Here is a 27,385-nt window from a genome sequence, read left to right on the forward strand (position 1 = left end):
ATGGTAAAGAAACACTGATATAGATCATTAAAGCATAGGAGTGTGAAGGACATCACCAGACCTAGAGATACAACAGAATTAGGGAATAGCAGTTGGAGACAATCATTCATATGTTCATTAATAGATGGAGAGAGGCAAAAGAAAAAAAGACAAAAACAAAAAATCATTTCTGATTATTTATTTAATTTTTTTTTAAAAAGCAAACATTCTATAATACAATATGTGAATAATAAACATATTCAATAGAAATATGAAATAAAATTGATATTGCTTAGTCTCTTTCCAGAGACAAAAATGTAGAGAACCACCATCAGCTTTTAGTTGAATATAATGTATTTTGTACTACATATGTTAGTGAGAACCACAAGATTTATTTTGAGTTGACTTTAAACAGAAATTTGTCACTTGATTGATTGACTCATTAATTAAAACTAGAAACTCTTTGGCTTCTTTAGCTGAAGTTTAAGTTTTGCTTGGTGGCCAAGATTCTGCAGAACTATTTATAGAAATTTGGTGCAATCTTTCTAAATAGGAAGTAAGAAAAAGCTAAATCTTTTTTTTTTTTTTTTTATTAAATTAGAAATATCTATTCTTTCAACATGAAAACAATGTTAGAAATAGTGAAATTTAATGTAGTAAATAGTGAAAATTAAAATAATTTCAATGAGTGAAGTTATATATATATACATATGTATATATATATATATATATATAACTTACGAAATTTTAATTTAGAGCTATCTTTTCACTGTTAAAAATCAAAAATGTTAAAGAAAAACACAAAGGTTTTTAGTATTATATTAGAACACATAAACATTAAAAAGTTTAATTGTTAAGGTTATATAAAAAAAAATCAAAAGAATAAATACTAAAGTGAAAATAGAATATATAGCTAGATTCTAAAACAATTTTTACAAAATTTTTCATCCCAATTTTCTTAAGATTAAACCTAAAGAAAAAAGGTTCACTGTATTTGTTATAATAAATATATATAATTTTGAACATGCTGTCAAATTTGACAATATCTGAAGTTTAGTCTCTAATATACTGGGATGCCAATTTTGGCAAAATTTATTTCCTTCCCAAATTGAGGCAAAAGTGTACTTGTTGGTATCACATTGAAAGGTAAGAATTTAAATTACAACTTCAGCTCAAGGGGACAATAGACAGCCCAATAGGAAGCATGTAAGAGATTTGAGAAGCATGACTGTGTTTTTGATGGAAGTGGCAATATTCAAATAGCTCTAATATTTGTGTTGAGAGTATGATCTGAATATATTTGGTGTCATTTGGTTTGAAATGAAGATCTACACTCATATTTATAATTAGTTTATCCCTATAAGGTACTGTGTCTACAATATCAATATGAATTATTTAACATCAGGTTTATTTAGAGATAATTCAAAAATGGCAAGGAACAAGAAAAAACCTCACAAAAAGCTCCAAAAGATAAACTAAAAGCAATAAGAAAATGTAATATCAAGTAAGTTTACATAATACATATGAATAATAAAGACAATCCCTTCAAATCATCAACAAACTCCAAACAACCAGAATATAAAGAAGACAAATATGAAATGCATTAAATGGAAGTGAAAGGAACTGGGAGAATGATTCCTATTAGTGAAAACCCTACCATCTTAAAGTACTGAATTCTAACTAGTCCTGAGATTAGCTGTTGTGAAGAATAATTCACAGAAAGAAGAGGCAATGAAGAGCTTGTCATCATGAAGAAAGAAGTGCAACTCAACATCATCTTTAGCTCAATCTAGAATTGAGGGAGCAAGAAAAATATAATTACTTCTAGAAAAGAAATACTTGAGAAAAATTATATCTTTTTCAAAGTGTCAATCAAGAAAAATCTACGAATGGTTTTCTATGGAAATTTCAACAGAAAACATCACTTAGTCATACAGCATACAAATTCAAGCTTAAAAGAAACAACACTCAAAGCAATGACTCTCTTTTACACTTTCTCTTGATCAGACAGCACATCAACTTTTAAGCTTAATAGGAAACTATACTGCTGAGAGATGAATGACAGAACTTGTCACATAACTGATATCACAGTTGCAGCTAGCACACCATATCATCAAAAATTACAGTAGAAAGAAGTTGTGATGCAGCTTGTCTGCAGGCTGTATTCCAATGAAAATTATGTTGATGATACCACTGTTGATTTCTTGAGAATGAAAATGTTCAGTCACAAGACAATGGATAAGAAAAGACTAACTCCAACAGCTGACATTTTAAACCAGCATCTCAAAGGGAGCATCTTTCAAGTAGATATATTTGGATAACATCCTGTGAGTGATGGTACTTGTGCAAGACACCTACAATCATGGATTGAGAAAGACAGGAAGCTGGTTCTAACTTGGACAACTCTAATCTTTGCAAACAATGTCTTTGATCTTGATGTAAAATGTTCCTACACAAAAACATGACCATTTTTCGTATATTCATCACAAATTTTAAAACACTTTTCACAATTTATAAAACATTTAATGCATTTAATCATTGTCTTCTTTAAACTTTGCCTGTTAAAAGACTTTGATGAATTAAGAGTGTATATAACATCATATAAACACTGTCTGATATTAAATTCGATTACTTTTTTGTTGTTAAATATTTTCAAATCATCTCCAAAATAACCTGATGTTAAAAGATTTACTCTATAAACACAGTATCTTATGGAGCTAAATAAGCAATCTCTTTTTGAAAGCAAGTGAACCCCAGATATATTTAGACTGGACCATCAACTCAAATGTTAAAGCTTTTTGGATATTGTCATTTTTCATGTAAACATGGGCTTATGTGCCATTCAGCCCTACATAATTACAATTGGGTTGATCATTGTCGATTCAGATTGAAGTTGTAATTTCATTTTTTACCTTTAATGTAATCACTGAAAGTAAATATTTGCATCAATTTGAAATAACTGGTTGTTGGGGCACCCTGACTACAAGGAATACTCTCATTTACTGATAACAACCCACTCAACATAACTGATAGTATATTCTTTACTGACTCCCAGAATGGAGCTGTACAGACATGTAATTCAAAGATTAGTAAATATCATATTGAAATGGGTGCACTCCAAGACCATGAAATCTTGCTTTATAAAAGTTTTTATTTTTACTTTAACAAAGAGTGCTGTGAGGTAATTTGTGTTGGCCTGATTTGCTTTAGAATATCATATCACTATGTGTTTGTGCTTCTCTGCCTGTCTCTCACCAAAAGCACTGTGATTTGTCCTGCAATTTCAGACATGCTTGAGCAAGATCTCCAATCACTGTTTGGAATGGGGTGAAAGATCATATCCCAGACCATCACAAGTCTGGGGCTTCACAAATTACTATAGGGAAGTCAACATGTAGTCGTGGAAATGGAAGCTCAATTTCACCCTAGAAAATAACAAAAACAGAAATATTAGAAAACAGAGCTATTGATTAAATGGTGGCAGTTTGAGACATCTCAACATTAAACAATCTCTAAACAAGGAAAATGTATTCTATTGACATTGTTGATATTAATAATGCAGTAAAATTTACATATAGAATCTAAAGGTAAAAACAATCAAATTTTATGTTTTATATCTGTATATATCTTCCTAATTAACATCTCTGCTATAAATTACGCTAATTTGTCATTATAAATTTAAACATCAAGTTTAGCCTATTACAGCTCCAATTACCGATAAAGTTACCTCCCTTCTATGTAGTAATTTCAATAGCTGATGAATAATTTTTCAGTCATGCACTAAGTTCAAACAATGAAAATATACTGAAAAAAGATAATATTGCAGACATAAGGGTATAAAATCAACGTTTATAAGCTACTTTACGTAAAACCGATCAAACCATGAAACAAAACGAATAAACATTGGTAAGTACCTTTCAGTGACACATCATCTCTAGACACCTTGGACCTATAAAGTGACACACCATCTCTCTGTGATACTACAACACAAACTTCACCTAACAAAATACCTCTGTATTACATACCACTTCTAAGTGACACACTACTTTTCTGTCAGTATTTCTCATTCAGAGAATGCTGTGGGATGAAGAGGGGAGGAAAAATTGCCATGTTAAATAAAATTAAAATGATTTCAAGCTTTTCAACTTGTTAATTACCATAGTTAAAAAAAAATTATAGAAAGCAAACTCACATTTATCTTTCCAGTAATAAAGAGTGGGGAGGACAAAAATAATGTCACTAATATGTTTTTTTTTTACCAGAGTCTAGTATTTGCCAGACTGAGAATTACTCCTGTAAGTGACATATCACTTCTAAGAGACACGCCAGCTCTAGAACATATACATTTTCTAAGTTCTCAACACCTAAAACAACTAGTTTAGTCTCATAAGCACTGTTACTTTTAACAAAAAGCAAACCCACCAACCTACCTGCGCTATCAAGTTCCGCTCTTGTTTACGCATCATGCGCTTCTTCCCCATTCGGTCGAGAAATACTTCTTCGTAAAATTCATGCGCAAGATCTCCATCTTCATCAAAATACATTGATCTGTAAATGAAAAAAAAAAAAAAGATTAAGGGAATGGTTAAAGTAATTGGGTTAACAACTTAAAATTATTATGTTTTTTTCATTTTGCAAACCATGCTTTCCTTTTTTGTCTGGATTCAAATCCCACCAGGACTGACTGTCATTCATCTTTATGGATTCAATAAAATCAACTGTTCCTTTCAACTTTGTTTGTCAATAGGATCAATTCAATTAGCTGTTCCATTCCTTTAGAACAAAAGAACAAACCAACTACTGGAGTTGATTTCATCAAGCAATCCCAGCCCTTGGAACGAGTCGAGTACTGGGGTCAATTTAATTGACTATTCTTGCCTTCTTTATTTGTCAAATATTGGGTTTGGCTTAATCAAATATTTCCTCCCTCAAAATTTATGGCACTGTATTGAGGTTAGAAAAATCATTTAATCATGATATTGCTTTTTCAATTCTTTTTTTTTTACAAAAGCAAAATACCCTACATTTGTAAGGAAGAACTTTGGTTGACAGAATTAACCCAAAGAGAATAAAAACAGATTCTGTTGCTGTGTGGTTAAGAAGCTCACTTCACAACACAGCTCTGAGCCTGATCTCACTGAGTGATATCTTAGGCAAGTGTCTTCAATCATAGTCTCAGGTTGCCCAATGCATTGTGAACAAAAATTTTATATACAGTGCTCCAGAATGGCTGCAGTCAAATGAATGAAACAAGTAAAAGAGTAAAATAAAAACACAAAGAATGTGTAGAGGCACATCTTATTCATGTACATATGCATACAATGTCTGCCAATAGACACTGGCATGGAAACTACTAAACAGAAGCATTTAATTCAAACAAAGTACTTTGTGGTTTCTAGTTCATCTGAGCCACAGTAACTCTTCATTGTCAAAGAAATAAAGTGAAAGTGTCGGAAAGCTATAACCAAAAGCATTACTGCTTGCAAAATACATGATTATATATATAATATATATAACTTTTATCTTTTACTTGTTTTAGTCATTTCACTGTGGCCATGCTGAGGCTACATATTCTTTTATTTATTTCAATCATTTGAATGCACCACTTTGAAGGGTTTTAGTCGAAGAAATCAACCACAGGTCTTATTCTTTGTAAGCCTGCTACTTATTCTATCAGTCTCTTTTGCTGAACTGCTAAGTTATGGAGACATAGACACACCAACATCAGTTGTCAAGTGATGGTGGGGAACAAACACAGACACACACACACACACATATACATACATGCATAACAAGAAAACTTTCCCTCACCCTACCCCAACAAACCAATCAACATCTCTTTCTCGCATTTCCTCCTTCATAAACTATGCCTAGCTCTCACTCCCCAATCCTATCCTCACACTCCTGTTCCTCTGTATTGCTGCTACCCTGTAGCCACTCCAACTCTATATATACCCAGGTCTTTTGCCACTTACTTGCACTCTTTAATCTCACTCCCTTCACAATATCCTGTCACTTATATTATGGTATTTGAACCTCAAGGATATGTCCTGGTACTTGCCACCATCTATATCTCTCTCTTCCTTTACTCAACCATCTCATTTATACTCTGATCCCCATTCCTTGTGTGTATGCCTGGCATTTTTCCACCATCTCTATCCTGCGGTCTCCCACTCTCACTCTCCCTTTCTCCTGCACTTCTCTCAGGTTGGGCAACCATGTATTTTCTTTGCAATAGCACACCTGTTTCTGTTTTCATTCCTGATCTTTCTCTCTCCGGCTGGGTAACCTTGTACTAGGTGAATGGACATTGAAAGTGAAGTAGACTGAGGAAAGTGTGGAGGAGGAGATTGGGAGAGTTGGTTTAAGAAGGGAGGACGCCCAAAACCAGGCAAGATGGTGAGATAGTGTGAGGGCGGTTGCTATGGCATTGAGGTAGATCCAGCCACCCCCATTAACGGGGACGAAACCTGAATTCAAAATGATGGATGATGATATATCTATATACTGGTGCAATGTAAAAAAGCACCCGTACCAGTGCCATATGAAAAGCACCCAGTATACTCTGTGAAGTGGTTGGTGTTAAGAAAGGCACTCAGCTGTATACACCAAGCCAAAACAGACAACTAGAGTACCTAGTGCAACTCTCCGGCTGGCCACATTCTATCAAACCATCCAACCCATGGAAAACTGACAATAAATGATGATGATTTAAATATAGAATATCGAAAAAAGAAAACAAAACTAGATACTGCAAAGTATTTAATTGGACATGCTATCATTTGCATCAATTTTCAATCCTACAATAATATAATGATTTTAAACCTTTTGAGAAATTCCTATCTTCAAGGCTAATAGATTAAAAAATAAAACATACAACCAATAATTTAATATTATTTTGTATATTATTGATACAGTAGAATTAACTAAACTGATTGGCATCTGGTGGTTGGAGTACTGCTTTTATAGGCACAAGAGTGGCTGTGTGCTAAGTAGCTTGCTTACCAAACACATGGTTCTGTGTTCAGTCCCATTGCATGGCACCTTGGGCAAGTGTCTTCTACTATATTCTCGTGCCGACCAAAGCCTTGTGAGTGGATTTGGTAGACGGAAACTGAAAGAAGCCTGTCGTGTGTGTGTGTGTGTGTATATATATATATGCATGTGTATATTTATTTGTCTGTGTCCCTCACCCTCACCATCACCACCACCATTGCTTGACAACCAATGCTGGTGTGTTTACATCTCTGTAACTTGGCAGTTTGGCAAAAAAGGACTGATAGAATAAGTACTAGGCTTACAAAGAATAAATCCTGGAGACGATTTGTTCAATTAAAGGTGGTGCTCCAGCATGGCTGCAGCCAAATGACTGAAACGAATAAAAAAAATTTGTATACATACATACATGTAATCATTGTCATTGTTTTATGACCACCTTTCTAGGGAGGCATGTTCAGGATGGATTTTTTTGGAGGCAATGTTTTATGGCCAGATGTCCTTCCTGTCACTAACATTTACTGATCATCTCTTGACATACAGAGATGCTGAGTACCAATCATGAGCATGTGTGTATTTGTGTATGTGTGTGTTTATATACATACATACATACATACATATATATATACATACATACATATTATATATATATACTTAAGATTAGATTAGTGCTTCATCATAGTTTAGCAACCATTATATCAGCCTATGCTCCTCAGTCGGGGCTACCCGATGGACAGAAAGACCGATTCTATGACACTCTACTGCAGACTACCTCATTGACGAACGACAGAGACCTTATCTTTGTGGCTGGTGACTTCAATGGTCACGTTGGACGACATGCTGGGGGCTTCCATGGCGTACATGGAGGCTATGGCTATGGCTCCCGCAACGAGGAGGGAACCAGGCTGCTGGAGTTCTGCGATGCAAATAATCTTATGATTTGCAACACTAACTTCAGGAAACCTACCAGCCACCTAGTCACTTACCAATCGGGCCAACATACCAGCCAAATTGACTACATCCTTACAAGGCAAAGGGAGAGATGGCTGCTTATAAATGCCAAAACCTTCCCAGGTGAAGAATGTACCCCACAACATAGACTGGTAGTTAGTGACTTTAGGATCAGGACTAGGAGGACAACCAGAAGACGACAAATATGGAGAAGAAGGATCTGGAAGCTTAAAGATCCTGCAAATGGACAGAGATTTAGGGACATATTACTTGAAGCCTCTGACGAAGTAGAAGGGGATAGAGCATCACAGGGGGTAGAAGACAGCTGGACGTTTCTAAGGGACAACCTGCTGAGAGCCACTGACCAGATCTGTGGCTGGTGCAAAGTCCCCTCTCGACCTAGAATAACGTGGTGGTGGAACAATATTGTAGACAGGGCTATTAGAGAAAAGAGACAGGCTTGGAAGGTCTGGAAAAATGGGGGTAGCAGGGAATTGTATCAAACTGCCAAAAGAGAAGCTAGGAGACAGGTTTATTTAGCCAGAGGGGAAGCAGATAAGAAAAAATTTGCCAATGTTCTGCGCCGTGAGGACCAAAGACTGGAGGTGTTTCATGTTGCAAGACAGTGTGTGAGAGAGAATCGTGATGTGGTAGGAGAGAAGTGTGTTCGCATGGAAGATGGTTCACTTGCGCTAAATGAGGATGCAAAGAGAGAGGTTTGGAGATGCCACTATGAAAGGTTGCTGAATGAAGAAAATGAATGGGATAAAGAGAGTCTGCCGAATGTTGACCCAACAGAGGGACCAGCTATCCGAGTTGATAGTTCTGTGGTAGCTAAGGCAATTAGAAGCATGAAGACAGGGAAAGCCCCAGGCCCATCAGGAATCACTGCAGAGATGCTCAAAATGTCTGGAAGTGTCGGCTATAGCCTAGTCACCCATATAGTTAATCAGGTGATACACAAAGGGGTCATACCCAATGACTGGTGTAGCAGTATAATAGTCAACTGCTACAAAGGTAAAGGTGATGCCCTAGATACAAATAACTACAGAGGTATCAAGCTGTTGGACCAGGTGATGAAGGTTACGGAGAGGGTCATAGCCCAACTAATTAGAGAGAGAGTTAGTTTAGATGAGATGCAGTTTGGGTTTGTGCCAGGGAAAAGTACTACTGATGCTATATTCCTGGTAAGGCAGCTGCAGGAGAATACCTAGCCAAAGATAAGCCCCTGTACCTGGCTTTTGTTGACATGGAGAAAGCCTTCGACAGGGTCCCCCGATCCCTTATCTGGTGGGCAATGAGAAAACTAGGGATAGATGAATGGTTAGTGAGAGCTGTGCGGGCCATGTATAGGGACGCCGCTAGTAGGGTGAGGGTTGGAAATGAGTACAGTGAAGAATTCCGGGTAGAGGTAGGGGTCCACCAAGGCTCAGTACTCAGCCCCCTCCTATTTATCATAGTCCTCCAGGCAATAACGGAGGAATTCAAGACAGGATGCCCTTGGGAGCTCCTCTATGCTGATGACCTTGCTCTAATTGCTGAGTCGCTATCAGAACTGGAGGAGAAGTTTCAGGTGTGGAAACAAGGATTAGAATCGAAGGGCCTCAGAGTCAATCTAGCTAAAACCAAAGTCGTAATCAGTAGGAAGGTAGACAAATCACAAACACCTTCAGGTAGATGGCCCTGCTCGATCTGTAGAAAAGGTGTAGGTAGAAACTCTATAAGATGCACCAAGTGTAAGCTATGGACACATAAGAGATGCAGCAATGTCAAAGGAAGGCTAACTAGGAAGATGGTTTTTGTATGTGGCAGATGCTCAGGAACAATAAACACTGAAAATGCTCTGAGACCAACTTCCGTCACTTTCCAGGGAGAAAAACTAGAAATAGTTGATAGTTTCCGTTACCTAGGTGACCAAGTCAGCAGCGGGGGCGGGTGTGCTGAAAGTGTAACTGCTAGAGTAAGAATAGCTTGGGCAAAGTTCAGAGAGCTCTTACCTCTGCTGGTGACAAAAGGCCTCTCGCACAGAGTGAAAGGCAGACTGTATGATGCGTGTGTACGAACAGCCATGCTACATGGCAGTGAAACATGGGCCGTGACTGCTGAGGATATGCGTAAGCTCGCTAGAAATGAAGCCAGTATGCTCCGATGGATGTGTAATGCCGGTACTCACACTCGGCAGAGTGTAAGTACCTTGAGAGAAAAGCTGGACCTAAGAAGCATCAGTTGTGGTGTGCAAGAGAGACGTTTGCGCTGGTATGGTCATGTGGCGAGAATGGATGAAGATAGTTGTGTGAAAAAGTGCCACACCCTAGCGGTTGAGGGAACCTGTGGAAGAGGCAGACCCAGGAAAACCTGGGACGAGGTGGTGAAGCACGACCTTCGAACTTTAGGTCTCACTGAGGAAATGACTAGAGACCGAGACCTCTGGAAGTGTGCTGTGCGCGAGAAGACCCGGCAGGACAAGTGAGTCCACAACCCGTGGCCTTCTACATGGGATGGAGCCAGCCTACGTATGCATACCTTCCCTTCTTGAGACACAAAACTCTACTTGTGAAGACGTGTTGAGGCAAGTGAGGATCAGAATCGAAATCGATCAATGGAAATTGCGGATGTGCTACCAGTGCCGGTGGCATGTCGAAACTCTGCTTGTGAAGACCCATTGAGGCAAGTGAGGATCAGAATCGAAATCGATCAATGGAAATCGATCAATGGAAATTGCAGATGTGTTACCAGTGCCAGTGGCATGTAAGAGAACTTTCCGTTTCGCGACCGTTGCCAGCACCGCCCCGTTTCGTGTCCGTTGCCAGCCTCGCCTGGCCCTCGTGCCGGTGGCACATAAAAAGCACCATCCGTTCGTGGCCGTTTGCCAGCTCTGTCTGGCACCAGTGCGGGTGGCACGTAAAAAGCACCCACTACACTCACGGAGTGGTTGGCGTTAGGAAGGGCATCCAGCCGTAGAAACACTGCCAGATTTGACTGGGCCTGATGAAGCCTTCTGGCTTCACAGACCCCAGTAGAACCGTCCAACCCATGCTAGCATGGAAAACGGACGCTAAATGATGATGATGATGAGATATATATATATATATATATATATATATATATACAGGGTGTCCCCCAAAAATGTATACACACCTTAAATAATTGTAAATTTGGGGTTTATTATAATTCGAATAATTTTCAACATGTAAAAGAATTTTCAAATATCATTCTATTGTCTTGTTATTGCATGTTCTCAAACTGATGTCCGTTCTGCTCCAGACACTGCTGACAACGCAAAGCGATGGAATGGCGCACATCATGGAACAATTCCCTTGGGATATTCGTACATTCATGTTCAATGGTTGCCCTCAATTGAATGACTGTTGCAGGTTTCTGTGCGTAGACTTTGTCCTTTAGGTATCCCCATAAAAAGAAGTCTAATGGTGTGAGGTCTGGTGAATGTGGATGGTATTCGGCAAAACTTCTCCGTCCAATCCACCTGTTTGGCAAGATCCCATCAAGAAAGGATCTAACATCGCGATGGAAGTGTGGAGGTGCCCCATCTTGCTGGAAATAAAACTCTTCCTGTTCAAAGTCCTCTCTAATGCTTGGCATGACAGACTGTTGCAGCAAGTGTATACATTTTTTTGGGACACCCTGTATATACATACACACACAATCACCAAGTACCACAGTCTGTTTTGGCCTGGTTTCTATGACTAGATACCCTTCCTAATGCCAACCACTTTACAGAGTGTACTGGTTGCTTTTTACATGGCACTAACACCAGTGCTTTTCATGTGGATAGATCATCATCCTCAACATTTAACCTCTATTTTCAATGCTAGCATGGGTTGGGTGGCTTGACAAGAACTAGCAAGGTCAGGGGCTGCACCAGGTTCCATAGTCTGTTTCAGGTTGGTCTCTATGGTTGGATGCCCTTCCTAATGCCAACCACTCTGCAGAGTATAATGGGTACTTTTTATGTAGTACCTTGGTTTTAGGATCTCAAATTCTGTTATGGTGGGTAGGTCTTCTCGAGTACTGCAATGCACCATATAGCCTGATTCTCTGTCATCTCCCTTATAAGGTTCAGCATTTTGAGATCAGCTTTCAATACTTCCAGCCACTTTAAGTGATTGACACTTCAAATGGAGGCCCCACCTGAATAGCTTTAGTTTGGAATACCAATTTTCATTTTAATTCTTTTTTCATTTGATCAGGAGGAAGGGTTGTTCCCATAATCTTTGCAGACCCTCAGAGATATGATTTGTTGCTTTCAAAAATTCTTTTAACAAAGGTTCATAGAACTCTTCTTATTTCTTTTGGCTGCTGTCCATAGCTGATTAAATGACAAATCTCTACTTCTAGTATAGGTTTAAAAGGACTGAAATATCTGGTACCTTGCAGTAGTCAAGATAACCCATCTGCCACAGTGTTGATACTGGTGCTACGTTAAAAGCACTGGTGCAAGTACCACATGAAAAGCACCCAGTACACTCTATGGAGTGGCTAGTGTTAGGAAGGGCATCAAGTTGTAGAAACCATGCCGGAATAGACAATGAAGCCTAGTGCAGCCCATGGCCTTACCAGATCTGGTCAAACCCATGCCACCATGGGAAACAAACGTTAAATGATGATAATGATGATGAAATCATAGATGTAATGGAAATCATTTTCTGGTTTGATAAAACAGATATTAATTTGTCTAAAGTATAATTAAAGCGCCTTACTAGAAAAAGAAAATTAAAGAAAACAAAAACGTATTTACTGCGAGAAACAAACTTATGACAGTCGTGGTTACAGATGAAATAAAAATTCACAAGTAGGCACGTAAACTGAACTATTTTACATTTCTGTGGACAGAGTTTATTTGGTCAGATGAAGCAGCACAAGGAAGAAAGAGGAAAACAAGTTCTCTGAGAGTGTGACTATTTAGAAATTGAGTTGATGAACAACTCGAATTGTTTAAACTAGTTTAAGTATGTGGACTATCTTGTTAGACCGTGGTATGTAAAAAGAATGCACCTGTTTGGTAGGTAATTTTATAGTCAGGAATAAAAAAAAATTCAAATTATGCAAGCACTAACGGTATTTAAAATAGATTAATTTGCCTCTTGATAGAATTATTTTGAGAGTTTAAAACTAGTAAAATTTGGATATTTAAAACATATAATATATGATGAAAAACTTTAATGAAAAAAAAATACCATGTCACTTATGTGTTAAAATGAAGAATAAAGGTTAAAATGCGGCGTTAGTTAATCAAACTCAGCATTTCGAATTAAATACGTTCGTATGTGATTTAATAGCGATTAAGGGGAAATAACTACTACATATCTAAATTTAGTGGCTATTTATGCGAAGTTTTCGTGGATGGTTAACAGGTTGAGTGCAGTGATGTAAATGGAACAAGAACACCTGAAATATGCATATACACTCATTACCTATTTTTCTGTCCTCGATCGCATTGTTTACATAGTCGTATGCGTATACGAAACGTCGTAACTTTCAATACTGGCTATGATTTCTATAGGAAATCTGCAGAGATAACTTTAAAAAGTGACTACAAGAAAGATTTCCAAAGCTCTAAAAATGCCACTAACCAATAACTTGAGATCCATTAAAGTAAATTCAGTATGAGACACACAGAGAAACTTTAAGCACACAAGAATACAGAATGAAAGTATACAATGGACTGAGAAGTGATGCAGCAAAGGATTTTGGGAATTGTAGAAAATATGAACACATGGCATTCAGTTTAATGGAGATGTCAGGCATTCCTTTATTAATTAAAATTGAAGTCTAAAAACCCCAAGAAAGGTAAAGATAAATCTGAGACCCTAACCGATGCTGGGATTGCTACAACCAACAGTTGTTAAACAGATCTTTATTTATAAATTTCCTGAATCAAAAGATATTGAGATATTTAAGTATAGGGAATCTTCTCAGTCAAAAATGCTGTGCTAAAACAATTGTACTTATAAAGCATTAGTTAAATCTTGAACTGTTTCTGTACATCTATCAGTGAATTTGAGATCATAGTAGTTTAGCGAATAGTTTAGTCATAAAAAAGTTAACCTAACTCATGATGAATCACCTTGGACAGAGATTCCTGTCACCAGCTGGTACTTCCTGAATTTACTTTGACACAATAATCTACCTTGCTTTCAAGGATTTCAAATATTTTGTCTTACATCAAATAATGAACCAAATATAGACTATTCATCATCATTAAACGTGTTTTCCATGTTGGTATGGGTTGGGTGGCATGGCTAGAGCTGCATCAGGTTCCAATTGTGTGTTTTGACTTGGTTTCTATGGCTGGATGCCCTTCCTAATGCCAACCACTTTACAAAGTGTACTGGGTGCTTTTTACATGGCACTGGCACAGATGCTTTTTATGTGGCACCAATACTGACAAGTTCATTGGATAGCTTTCAAGACAAAAAAGAACCTGCTTTAGCTGGGAGGGGAGCATTAACCAAGAAGTAAGGCAAAAATATTGTTCAACTTCGTTATATACATTCTGAATGACTGTGCATTCATTTCACATAATGTATGTCAACAATGTTTAAGAGGCTTCTAGACAATCCATCCACAAGGTTTTGGTCAACCCACGGCTATAGAAGGTACTGGTACTTGTCCAAAATGCAACACAATGTGAGTGAATCTGAAACTACATGGTTGGGAATCAAGTTTCTTAACCAGTCACATCAGCACCTATTTCACTAACAATATCTTTGTAGGTCTTCTCTTTGCTAACCCTTAATTTATTTATTCCTAACTGAACTTCTTCAAACTGAATTTCTTTAAATTGAGTGTGAAGAAACTTGTAATTATTTACATCAGCATGTAGCAAACGTCAAAAGTTCACACAATGGAATAAATTAGTTTGTTGTAAAGAAGAGAAGTACACATTTTTATCAGGACTCTTTACCAAAGAAAGATGAAATGCATTCTAATAGTGATGGATAAATTAACTGAAAGAGGTGAAAAGGTGAGAGAGAAAGGAAAAAGATTAACAGTGAAGATTATGGATGTGAAGAAAAGTAACATATAATTAGGAATTCTTTTTTTTGCCTTTGGTATGAGAAAAGCAGCCAGTACATGCTGTAAAGTGATTGGGTTTAGGAAGGGCATCCAGTTGTGGGAACCATATCAAAGTAAACACTGCAGTATGATGCAGTCCTTGGACCCATAAGATCCTGTCAAACCATCCAACCCATGCCATCAAGGAACATGGATTTTAGATGATAATGATGACATTTAATTAGAGATGTGTAAAGAGAGACAACAAAGATTTATTCGAAGACGATGGTTGGTTATTATTTAAAGATTGTACATTTGTGATGTTAATTCAGAGAAGAAATTTTGTGAATTGATAAAAAGATAGTTTTTTGAGTTTTTTGAAAAAATCAAATACTAATTAATAACTGAGGACAAATTAATTTCAGCTTTACAGTTTATAATTATCAATGATAATATGTTTTGCTGTTGGTAGATGTAGGCATTTTTGCATAGTATTTTGGGTGAAGGAAAGGTCTGTGATGATGGTCTTCACCTCTAAGACTAGTGAGACTGATGCCATTAATGTTATGATGACTGCAGAAACCACATAGAATCACAAGTGTCTTCTATTACCTATGCTTTATTAGTGGAATTTAGCAGATTATAGTGGTGCAGTCAGAAACAGTACATCTCTCTTTGTCAAATTGTAATTTAACCATCTGATAAAATAAACACTCAGGTTAATATGAATGACTAAAAATATTTGAAAGCAGTGCCCCCACATGGTCACAGTCCAGTGACTGAAACTAGCAAGAAAATATCTAGACACTTGTAATATATATAATAAACACTTCTTGGTACTCAAGAAAAATTATTTCTACGATTGTATTAAAGGTTTACAATTGAAAAGCCAGTGACACTTAGCACAACTGATATGAAAGGAAGATTAAATATTTAAACATTACATGAATTGACAATATTGTCTCTTAATTCACAAGGTGAATGAAGTGACAGAAATAGTAGTGTCAGACGTGCTACACTTGGATTAACTCTGCCCTTCATATATTTCAAAAGTCAGTAAAATAAGAAATATTGGGGTTAATTCAATCAACACTACTCCTAAGAAATTTAAAGGCCTTAAGCCAAACACAAAATCAATATTGTTTTCCCCAATTCTCCTACCCACTCTAAAGCTGTATCTCACCATCTTTCCTTTGGTCTATTTTGGTATTATTTATTGCCAGCTATCACTTAAAAGCTGGGACTAATTCTTGATCAGCATAAATTTTCTTAACTTATCTTCAACATTGTTCATTACATATCCAACTTTTGTAGGTTATTTGCTTTTATAGTTTATCATCTCTCATGCTCATTCAGCAATAGTGTTGCCATCACTATAATAGAGCCAAATGACACACTATAATAGAGCCACTGTGATGGTCTTTAGGTGAGTCTCCAGTGAAGGTAATATCATGGTGCCTGACATCTTTGAACAGCATCTTAGACTCAATTCAAATAACTATGTGAAGCTGCTGGAGACTGTGATTAAACCCTCCATGGAGAGGGTTACTGTTGGAAGGTCATGTTTGGCAGCAGGATTGGATTCCTTGCCATACCCCCAGAAAGTGTAAGAAAAGGTTGTTGGTGAATTTCTGACTTCACCAAACCCAATTTCTGGCCTCATAATTCCCCTGATTGTAATCACATAGATTACTAGGTGTGGTGTGCAGTTGGGAGACAACAACCACTCTACCTGCAACACCAAGGCTGAGCTAGTAGCCAAGATCACTGATATGTTTGTAGATCTTCTTAGGGACACAGTGAGGAATGCATGTATCAGGCTCTGGAACTATCTTGAGACTGTGGTAGAAGCTGAGGGTGGTTACTTTAAGTAAGCTGTTATCTCCCAGCCATAATCTAGCTGATATTTTTTGATTTTTTAAAATACTTGTATTTTTGGATGGAATATTGTTTTCTTTTCCTTTTATGCAAACTGTCAAATTTAGCCTGAACACCCTGTAGCTCTGTCAACAGAACAACTGGAACACTACTCATCAAAACTAATAAAAGAACCATCATTTCAAGTTTTTACTTACATTCAGCGAGGACAGTTGAATTGTAATAAATTTTACAAAAAAACTATCTTCAATTGTTTATTTGCTCATTAGCTCAATTTATTTCCAACTTATCTAATAGTTACAATGCAGACCTTGTACAGAAAATCAGGTCAACACAATACATCTCTCATTTATATCTACCAATTAATGCTACTATCTGATATCAAAATAAGAATGAAAAGAAGCAATCAAAGAAGAGTATGTAACTTGGATTCCTTGATGTATTAATCTGAATGATTCTAGTTTGGAAGGAGCCAATAAGCTTGCATGTGTACACAGATATAAACACACATGCATGCATGCACACATATATCAAGTCATTAAGAATGAAATGTTTGATTTTCTTATGTACCAAGTTTGATAGTCATTAACTCTAATGCTTTATACTGACAATTCTTTGTTTTACAACATTGAAGAGTTACATCACTTTTCAAAATGCAATTCATGGTGTCTGATAATATTGTGAGTTTTTTCTTGTAAATCAATTTTGAACCCATGGATAGTTAAAAAAATTAATGCTGTTTATGAATATGAGTTCCGTCATGGAACCAATGCATCTTAGACAGCTCAAAACATCAATGAGGTGTTTAGTGAAGACGTGATGAATGAGCACACTGTATGTCGATGGTTTAAGAAGTTCCAGTCTGGTAACTTTACTCTTGAAAATCAGCCCCATGGTAGACCTGAGACCAAGGTGGATAATGATGAGCTAGAAACTGTAGTGGATGCAGATACATCTCAAACTAAGTGGGAGTTAGCAGCAAGATTTGATATTTCAATTCTAACTGTATTAGACCATCTGAAACAAATTGGTAAGGTAAAGAAGCTGGACAAGTGAGTACTACACAAACTGAATGAGCATCAAATGACAAGTCATCTTGAAACTTGCTGTCATGGCATAAAAGCAAACAATTTTTGCATCGTATTGTTATGTGTGATGAAAAATGGATTCTTTTCAACAATAGCAAGTATTCTGCATCGTGGTTCAATAGAGACAAAGTGCCAAAACACAATATAAAAAAGAATATTCACCAAAAAAAGCTAATGGTGTCTGTTTGGTGGTCCAGCACTGGTGTCATCCACTACAGCTTCATGAGACCTGGTAAGTCAATTACAGCGGATGTATACATCAACCAATTGGATGAAATGTTGAGTGAACTTGCAATTAAACAACTGAAATTGGTTGATAGAGACAGTCTGTTGCAAAATAATGCTCAACCAAATATTGTGCAAAGAATGCTACTCAAGTTACAGGAACCAGACTTGGAAGTACTCTGTCATCCACCATATTCACCAGACATTGCACCAACTGACTATCATGCTTTCCAGGCATTAGACAACATTTTGTAAGGAAAAAACTTCAAGTGAGAAAAAGATGTAAAAACAACCTTTCATGATTTTATCACCTCTTGCTCTCCAGAATGCTTCACTGCTGGCATAAATAAGCTACCAATAAAATGGCAAATTTGCCTTGATAAATTAGGTGCATACTTTGATTAACTACATTGCTTTTTGTTGAGATCAAATAAAATAAACTTTCAATTCAAAATCGGACATTTCTTAATGACCTGATATTATTAAAATAGAAGGACCAACCATGCCATACATCATAACTATTATTAAACAGATACAATAGATAGTTTTCTTTCTGTGGAGGACTTGTAGCATCTAGTCTCCATTTGCTAGTGTGGAGAAAAATAGAAATGTAGTTAAGATAAGATGATTAATTTTAGTTAAAAAGATGAAGTTAGAAACTGTTATAAGTGTATGGCTAAGTATTGAGGTGACAGTGTTCGAGAGATGATAGCCTATTCTATTTAGTGTGGTCTAAGAAAAGAAATATTATAAAGAAGTTTATAAAAAATACGACATACAGCAGATCACAGTTTTTACCAAGAAAATGAATAGATGGAACTAGTCAATAAGGAATAATGGAGTACGTGGATTACAGTAGGGTAAGTAGAGATATGAGGTAAATTTATACAATACTGATTGACCAAACTCTCCCTTCTAATATCCAAAATATTGATATAAAAATACTAAGTTTTAGTCCTTCCCCTGCTACATGCCAATAGATACATCAATTTAGATGTTTTCAAGCAGTCTCAGCTTAGGTACTTTGATATTACTCAGCACATTTTGAGAATTTTCATGGTGCAAGGATCAAATTCTCTGTCTTTTTATTCAAATTATATAATCTCACCCATTACAAAATTCATTTGATGAATTGGTTAAACTACTGGCAATGAAATCAACTCAGTAATGACATTAATTACACTAGCAGGTTTATTTAACAAAGAAAATAAGTTGGGCTAAAACAGAAGATAATTATCAATATATTAGAATTGTAACACATGAAAGATGGTCTAATGCCATACAATCTCACCTACCTTGGTTATATGCTAACAGGAAAGCTAAATATTTTGCATTTAAGTCAACTTAAGATGTTTTAACAAGAAATCTATTCCAGCCATCACAACAGAATTATTCAAAAGCATGTCAATAAAATTATTTTGTTTGTCAGTTCATTGGGTACATCTGCAAAATTTATCATTTATAATTTACTTGAATTGTTGGCATTTTTACTTTTATTATTGGGTCTCTTTTTTTAATTGAATCTCACAGCTGTTAATTAGAAATGGTGCACAATGTTAATCAAGATGACTAATGTAATGAACACTGTGACAAAATAAACTTGAAAGAAATAGAAAGTCTGCATGGTCACAACAGAAGTAATATTGGCTACTGTATTTGTGTTAATAAGTGAGTCATTGATCCTGCCATTCACACCCATACTGTCAATTGCCTAGTAACAAAAACATGGGCACAGAAACTTTAGACTTTTAACCCTTTCGTTACCAACCTGACTGAAACCGGTTCTGGCTCTGAGTTCAAATGTCTTGCTTTCATAAGTTTTGAATTAAAATCTTCCACCAAACCTTAGTCACAATTTATGTTCCTAACACTGGCTGAATGATAACTAAGTTATTTTACTGAATTCTTTGTTATATTTAAAGTAATTGAAAGAAACACAGAGCATCTCAAAATAAATACAGTAACGAAAGGGTTAAGAACCAGGTAATATAATCATGTGATATGAGCATGATGCTCATTTAGTTTAAACTGATGTTCTATAGTAATCAAGGAAACACACATTTAAAATAAGAGCTGCCAGGAGCCTACTTTGAAGACAGTGGGATTATGAAAGCTACAAGAAATCACAGGTACATGGAACTGACTGGCTGATCTAGCTGACCGAATGCCAGTTAGCATAATTTAAGTAATTTTTCATCTCTTCTAATACACTTCCCTTGTTCTAATACATCCTGAATTATGGAAGTGAACTGTAACGTGTATTACCATGTGTGAATTCCCAATACTTTCTGAATATGTTAAACTTTGAATACAATTGTAAATGCACATTATTGATTGTTCATAATATATGTATGGAACAAAGTTCCTTCCTTTGTCAGTAAAATTAAGTAAAGTTTGGAAAATGAAATGAAACTTTCTTTTGTATTTACAGCAATGTAGACTAACTTGTTTCTAGCATGCAACATATTTTTATAATAATAATATATAATAATGAAATTATTGTGTATAGTGCTCAGGTGCATACAATTCATCAAAGGTGCATGTACAGTACACAGAGTTATGTACAAAAGTCATGATATACATGTGTGTATGTGTATGGGTGGAGGGGATATCAGGTGTAGTGTTGGTGAATTTCAGGAAGCATGGAGGTTTTAAAGGATGCAATGCCTCAGCAACTAACAACTGATGCAGGTAGTTTGTTCCATGTTTCAGTAATTCTGAGTGAAAAAATGTTTCCGAAAGTCATGTGAGCTGTGTTGTTTTTTGACTTTGTAGGCATGCCAACATGTGTTAGACACATGGAGCTCAAAAAGGTGTTCAAGGTGGTTATTGGCACAATGGTTAATAATTTTGTGGGTGTTTACCAAGTCAATTGATAGATGTCAGAACTTCGATGAATCTATGCCCAGGGAGGTAAGGTGTTCAGAGTATGGTAGATACCTGATGGAGGGTATTCACTTGGTTTCATGTCTGAACAGTTTCCAGGAGGTCAATGTCCTGAGCAAGATAGTGGTTCCAAACTGTGATGCAAATTCCAAGTGTGGCTGCACCATAGCCATATACAGCTTTAAATAGATAGCTGGAGAGTGGCTGACAAAGTCTTGCTAAGTGACGTCAAGACACCCTCGGCCTTCTTGACAATTTTAGAGATGTGCTCTGTCTAGCGCAAATCGCTGCTGACAGTAATGCCCAAGTCATATTCACAAGACTTCTTGTTATTAGTGTTATCAAGAGTGTGTGGACACTGGGGTTTTCCTCCCAAAATGCATGGGGGTACACTTGTCAACAGCCCACTTGAGTTGCCAGTCTGTGATATATTGTTGCATTGTGTCCAGGTCCAATTGCAGGAAAGATCTATAGTGTTTAGGATCTGTCTTTTTTGTTTTATCTCAAGGTACAGCACAGTGGCATTTGCATTTTTCAGCACTGTGGCATTCTTTAAGTTGGCATCTATGTCATTAATGTATGATCCCTGTGGTACACCAGGTGACATCTCATAGGGTGAAGAATGCTGTTCTAGAACAGCGACTACCTCTTTTTGGCTGAGAATGAAGGACTCCAACCAGTTAAAAAGATCACCTTTCACACCCATTGCAGAGAGTTTTGTCGTAAGTCTTTAACAAAGTCAAAGTAAACAATATCCACCCATGAGCCGCCATCAGTGACCTGGGTGATGTCTTCAAGAAACTTGACAAATTGATCACAGCAGCTGGAGTCAGGGATAAATCCAAACTGCAAGGGCTGGATAAGGTTGTGAAAATTCCAGAAGTTCCAGAGTGTTCCTATCTAACCTTCCAACTGAAAATGATAACCATATAATACTGAAATGGTGATGAAAAAATAACAATACTATTTCATTATGTCTTTGTAGAAAATTAGCACCACTCATATGCCATAGAATACGTTTTGTCATTGGAAATAACACTAAGTAAATATTTCTTCCAATATTTTACACAACACTCAAATGTGCAACTTATTAGCATCAATGGCAAAATGTTGGCCAGACTGAAATTGTATATAATTGTACTTTCATCTACACTATTATAACTGGCATCATCATCATCATCTTCGTTTAATGTCCGTTTTCCATGCTGGCATGGGTTGGACAGTTTGAACTGAAGTCTGGAAAGCCAGTGGCTGCACCAGGCTCCAATCTGATCAGGCAATGTTTCTACAGCTGGATGCCCTTCCTTATGCAAACCACTCTGTGAGTGGAGTGGGTGCTTTTTACGTGCCACCAGCACAGGAGCCAGTCAGGCAGCATTGGCATCGACCACATTTGGATGGTGCTTTTTATGTGTCACCAGCATGGGAGTCAGTCAGGGGGCACTGGCATCGAACACGTTCAGATGGTGCATTTTACAAGCCACCAGCATGGAAGCCAGCTAGGTGGCACTGGTCATAGCTACAATATTGTTTTTACTTGACTCAACAGGTCTTCTCAAGCATATCATATTGCCCAATGCATCAAGGGTACTTTTAAATGGGCCAGACATGCAACACTGGCATCAGCCATGGCTGCGATCTCACTTTAGGTGCCAGGTTTTCTCAATCACAGCATATCTCTAAAAGTCTCAGTCTCCTGTCATTACCTCTGTGAAGCACCAGTACTTGAAGGTCATGCTTCACCACCTCATTCCATGTCTTCTTGGGTCTACCTCTTCCACAGGTTCCTTCTACAGTTAGGGTGTAGCACTTCCTCACACAGCTGTCTTCATCCATATGTAACACATGACCATATCAGTGCAGCTGTCTCTCTTGCACACCATATTTGATGCTTCGTAAAAGGAGAAGGGGTATAGCTTTTGCATTCTCTCCCAACTAGAAATATTGCTGCAGTTAATGTTCATTTTAAAACATTTGTAGGTCTGCATCTGTAAGAAAAACAAGGCATGGGAATTCTAGAAAGATGCAGCTGTGAGGGGGCTGGATTCACTGAATGTTTAGTGGAGCCTTTGGGAAGTGAGACATGGCAAGAGGAGATGGAGGAGGAGGTGAGATGAGTGAATTGAATTAGGTTGGTTGAAGGATGTATACAGTTATCTGGGTTAAAAGGAACAGAGACCACTATAGTAATGACAGAAGAGACAGAGATAAAAAACAACTTGTGTGAACTAGTGGTCGCAGTGTGTTGGTGAGTGAATTTTGTGAATCAGTTGGTGAGCATTCTTTTGGAGATGATCTAAGATATCTATGAGAAGAACCATCCGAAATATCGGCAGTATTACAATGTTAAGCTTCGTAGGGTCAACAATTAGCTAAGACTGAAGTATTTTCTGACATTTGTGATGTAATCTTGGCAATGCTATATATATATATATATATATATATATAATATATATATATATATATATATATATATAAACATCCTTTAAGTTCATTTATGGGAAATGTTTTGAATATGCATTTAAAAGCTCCTACTTTATTATGCCCGATAACAGCTAAATGATATCAACTAGCAATGACAGTTTTGAGTTGCACTGAGCTGTGCTGATATAATGTAAGATAAATATTGCAACAATAATAATAATAATCCATGGATGGAATTTATAATATTGCCTGAAGAAAGGAACACATGAATATGATCCACCTGATGTCCATGGATACTAGGGATTACACAGTAATCAGCCCAGGAATAAGGACTATGATATTAAGAAACTTGTGATTTGTGGAAATGCATGTAGTGATGCATTAAAATATTTATAAATTCCATCCATGGATTATTATTATTATTACTATATATATATATATATATATACACGATAGATATAAATATACATAAATACATGTGTGTGTGTGAATTTCCCATGAAAGATCAGAGGTTGTGATGACATAAGGATTTAATTGTGTGTTGTTTATATATAGAGAATGGAATGTACATAACTGTTTACTTGATGTGTTGTCATAATGATTGCAATACTGTAGGTCTATTGTGTTCAGTTAGTATACAAACTTATGCTGATGCAAGATAAGGAGGAGTGATGAATGATAACTTTTGCTTAGGATTGTGTGCTGTTAAGAATAAGTCATTAATGTAGAGAAGAGGGACATAACTGAACATTGGGGCATTCTAGAGTTGGTGATGGGATGAAACATTGTTGTATTTTAACCATCAGGAAATGCAGGCTCAGTCCATAGATATTGCATCTCTTCTCTAAGGCTTAAAATGTTTTAATAGCACAGTTCTAGATAGGGAGTTGTGGTGAGATACATGTTCATACCAATGAGATTTTAGTGTTTCACAACAGCAAAGAGTAAATCTGGCCTACTAGCACATTTGATGTCTTAATGCCTGACAAAGTTGTTTGTATTATACTGAAACACTCAGATCTTTTGTCGGGTGTTAGTATCCAGTTTTTGCAGTCATGCTGAAAGTTGGAAGTCACTAGGGACTTGTACAGTTTGAGCTTCACAGGAAAACTAACAGGACATTTCCATGACATTCAGCTTCACCAAGGTAGATGAGGTCAGGCTAAATCTTGTTTGTATCTTCTTTATTTAGTGGCCATCCTTGCTAAATGTGTATTCAAAGTATCTCAAGTTGTCCACTTCCTCAAGTGGCGATATGTACCTATAAACTAAATCTTTGGGTTTTAAGTACATATTTCTGTTGGATTGATAAGAGTAAATCAGTGTAGCGGAAAGTACAAAAATAGAATTAGGTATCCTGAGAAAGTGAAACGAACATGTAATATTTAATATCATTAAAACAGATTCCTCTTTTTATCAATTAAAAAAAATCAATTTTAAAGTTATTATGCAAGCATTGTAGAAATGGTAACATTTCTTATAAAAAAAAGAAAATTATAAGTATTTGATTGAACAAACAATTCCATAAATTAGCCTTCTATAAAATTTCAAATATTTTGAAATAAGTTTTCAAATCGCAATTACTTTTCAAATATTTTTTCAATAAGAAATGTATTTTCTCAATAAGAAATGTTTTTTTAGGTCATTCAACAATTAAAAATAAAAATTGAAATCTGTGATAATGACTTTTTGTAAGTGTGTTTAAAGCATTTACTTATTTTTATTTGTTCAGCATGATGTTGATTGCTATGTTCTGACTAGCTATTGATTAAAATTTTGAATTTTTCAGAACGAGTCCCTATTTCATAAGCTTCTGATGCTCTTTCCAATCTAGTAACATGTTACTGCTTCACTGCATACTGTTAGGTCAGTATTGTCCGCAAAACGCACGTTGCAAACGAACTATCTTCTAATGACAACGTGGGTATGGAAATCATGAAGTGTCTCCAGCAGGATGTTTTCCATGGAGATGTTGAAAAACATAGGAGAGAGGAGATAGCCCTGATGTACTTCATCAGTTACTGCCATGAAGAACTCACTGTTGTTACTACTCAGGACTATTGTACAACTTAAATTTTCGTATAGTGCTTGAATCATTTGGATGAGGTTGCTTTCGAAGCCGAAATCCCTCATCCCTTGTCCCAAACTCTCATGCTTAACATGATCAAAAGCTTATTATTTTTTAAGTCAATAAGTTGATAAATAAAAAGAGAATAGATGAAAGATTGTTGTCAGCTAAAATATGAGTTACAGACGAATATGCAAGTAAGCAAATTAAGATTTTATTTAACTTTCTACCCACAAACGAGGTGATGAAAGGGGATTAGAGATAGAGCGAGACTTATCTAAACTAGGCTACGGCAGGAAAAAAAGAATGAAAATAACGATGTCTTCGAAGAGGATTTAATCACATATGAAGAATTCGAGACACGAGTTAACGATCCAGATGGATGTTTACACTGTACTGGAACACATTACAATTATGAGCAATAATCTAATAATCACGAAGTGAAATCTGGAAATACTGAACGGAAGAATTTTCTCCAGTTTAAGATCTTGACCTTTATTCCTTAAGTAATATCAATAGATTCATTTAAAAGATATTAATTTTACAGATTAATATATATGACAGTACTGATTTAAAACAAAAATCAGTCCTTATTTAAATGAAAGTGAAATCAGAAAACACATTCGGAAGGGAGCGCATTTTCTCTTAAAATTATTTAACTGATCACAAAACAAATTTTTACAACGGGAAATGTGGCACCCCACTTAAAATGCTGATTAACGGGATGAAGAAAGCATAATTGTGCGATTTATGATATAACATGAAATGCAGTGTTCAGCAGGCGAATTGATTAGACGAAACTCATCTGATTGACTGATTTGCCACAAATAAATGTAATCATTAAATAAAACCATGAAATAAACAGCGAAAGATCTCGATGAAGTCAATGGACGGATTCAATCAATGTATATGACCTTGCTTCAAAACGAAAGCTTATCGAAAACGTTTCTGTTGCATGTGATGTTAAGTAATTATATAAAATATAAATGTTAATAGGTTATACTGCTAAGAATTAAGATCACTTCCATTTCTTTTTAAACAGATCTAAGTTCATTCACTTTACATGTGTTTTATGAAACTCCTAAAATTAAATACATCTGAGTTACAGTCCTAAAATTCTTTCGTCAGCTTCGTATACGATGTGTTTATGTTTCATTTATATGTTAACATGTATCATGTTAAGGAGTACAAATAATTGTTATTATACCGAGAGAGAAAGAATTCCATAATATATCGATCAGCTTGTTGCTATGGTTGACTTAAAGTGAAATTAATGGTTAAAAATTCTAAATGATTATCTAATATGGCAGCATCAGCTGTGTAGAAAAAGAAGCGATAGAAAGATTATGTTCATAATTTCCTAGCATACTTAGTAATCAGGTGTAAAAGGTAGACTCTCCAAGAAGATTACTAAAGGAGGAAAGGAAATTCTCAATTAGTGAAAAAATGTACAAATCACAGAATTAATTATATGAAATATACAGAAAAATTAATATTTATAAAATAAAAGAATTGATTTGAGAGTATACAGGTTTTTAAAAGGTTATTATCATGTAAAACAGGTTTTAAAATACAATATTATGTAAAATGAAACAGCAATTGAGAGAAAGAAAGAGGCAGGTTGGCATGGAAGACAGCTGGCTTACCCTCGACGCTTAAACACATAAGGTATTACAGGATTTTTCACAGTTCTTTTGCATATTTCAGTCGATCCATTGTTGTTCTGTGAGTACAGAGATGTAATAGGCGTGACAACTTTCTTAGCAACATTAGAGGCTGTTTGACCCATAACGAAAAAAACATTCGAGTACGGTCAATTTCATCGCACACCTAAAGACATTTTATGTAGAAATATTACTTCATAATTATCTAC

At 36.2% G+C, this 27,385-nt stretch overlaps 1 protein-coding gene and 1 long non-coding RNA gene across 2 annotated transcripts; both read right to left on the bottom strand.

Moving 5' to 3' along the window:
• Positions 1-163: 163 nt before the first annotated feature.
• LOC115228307 (tumor suppressor candidate 2) lies at positions 164-27,385 on the bottom strand. Its single transcript, XM_029798920.2, has 3 exons — positions 27,159-27,385; positions 4,410-4,527; positions 164-3,404 (listed from the first exon to the last, which is right to left on the bottom strand). The coding sequence occupies exons 1-3, from the start codon at positions 27,299-27,301 to the stop codon at positions 3,330-3,332; spliced, it is 336 nt and encodes a 111-aa protein (XP_029654780.1). The 5' UTR covers positions 27,302-27,385; the 3' UTR covers positions 164-3,329.
• On the bottom strand, positions 5,700-17,788 carry LOC118761042. Its single transcript, XR_004997121.1, has 3 exons — positions 17,775-17,788; positions 7,415-7,418; positions 5,700-6,253 (listed from the first exon to the last, which is right to left on the bottom strand). It is a non-coding gene; the product is annotated as an uncharacterized LOC118761042 (long non-coding RNA).

This window comes from Octopus sinensis, linkage group LG2 (assembly GCF_006345805.1).
Source record: "Octopus sinensis linkage group LG2, ASM634580v1, whole genome shotgun sequence".
NCBI lineage: Eukaryota > Metazoa > Mollusca > Cephalopoda > Octopoda > Octopodidae > Octopus > Octopus sinensis.

Coding starts and splice junctions, on each gene's coding strand:
- LOC115228307 (XM_029798920.2), bottom strand. CDS start 27,301: ATGGGTCAAACAGCCTCTAATGTTGCTAAGAAAGTTGTCACGCCTATT. Junction 4,528..27,158: donor TATGTGTTTAAGCGTCGAGG/GTAAGCCAGCTG, acceptor TTTCATTTACAG/ATCAATGTATTTTGATGAAG. Junction 3,405..4,409: donor AGCGGAACTTGATAGCGCAG/GTAGGTTGGTGG, acceptor GTTATTTTCTAG/GGTGAAATTGAGCTTCCATT.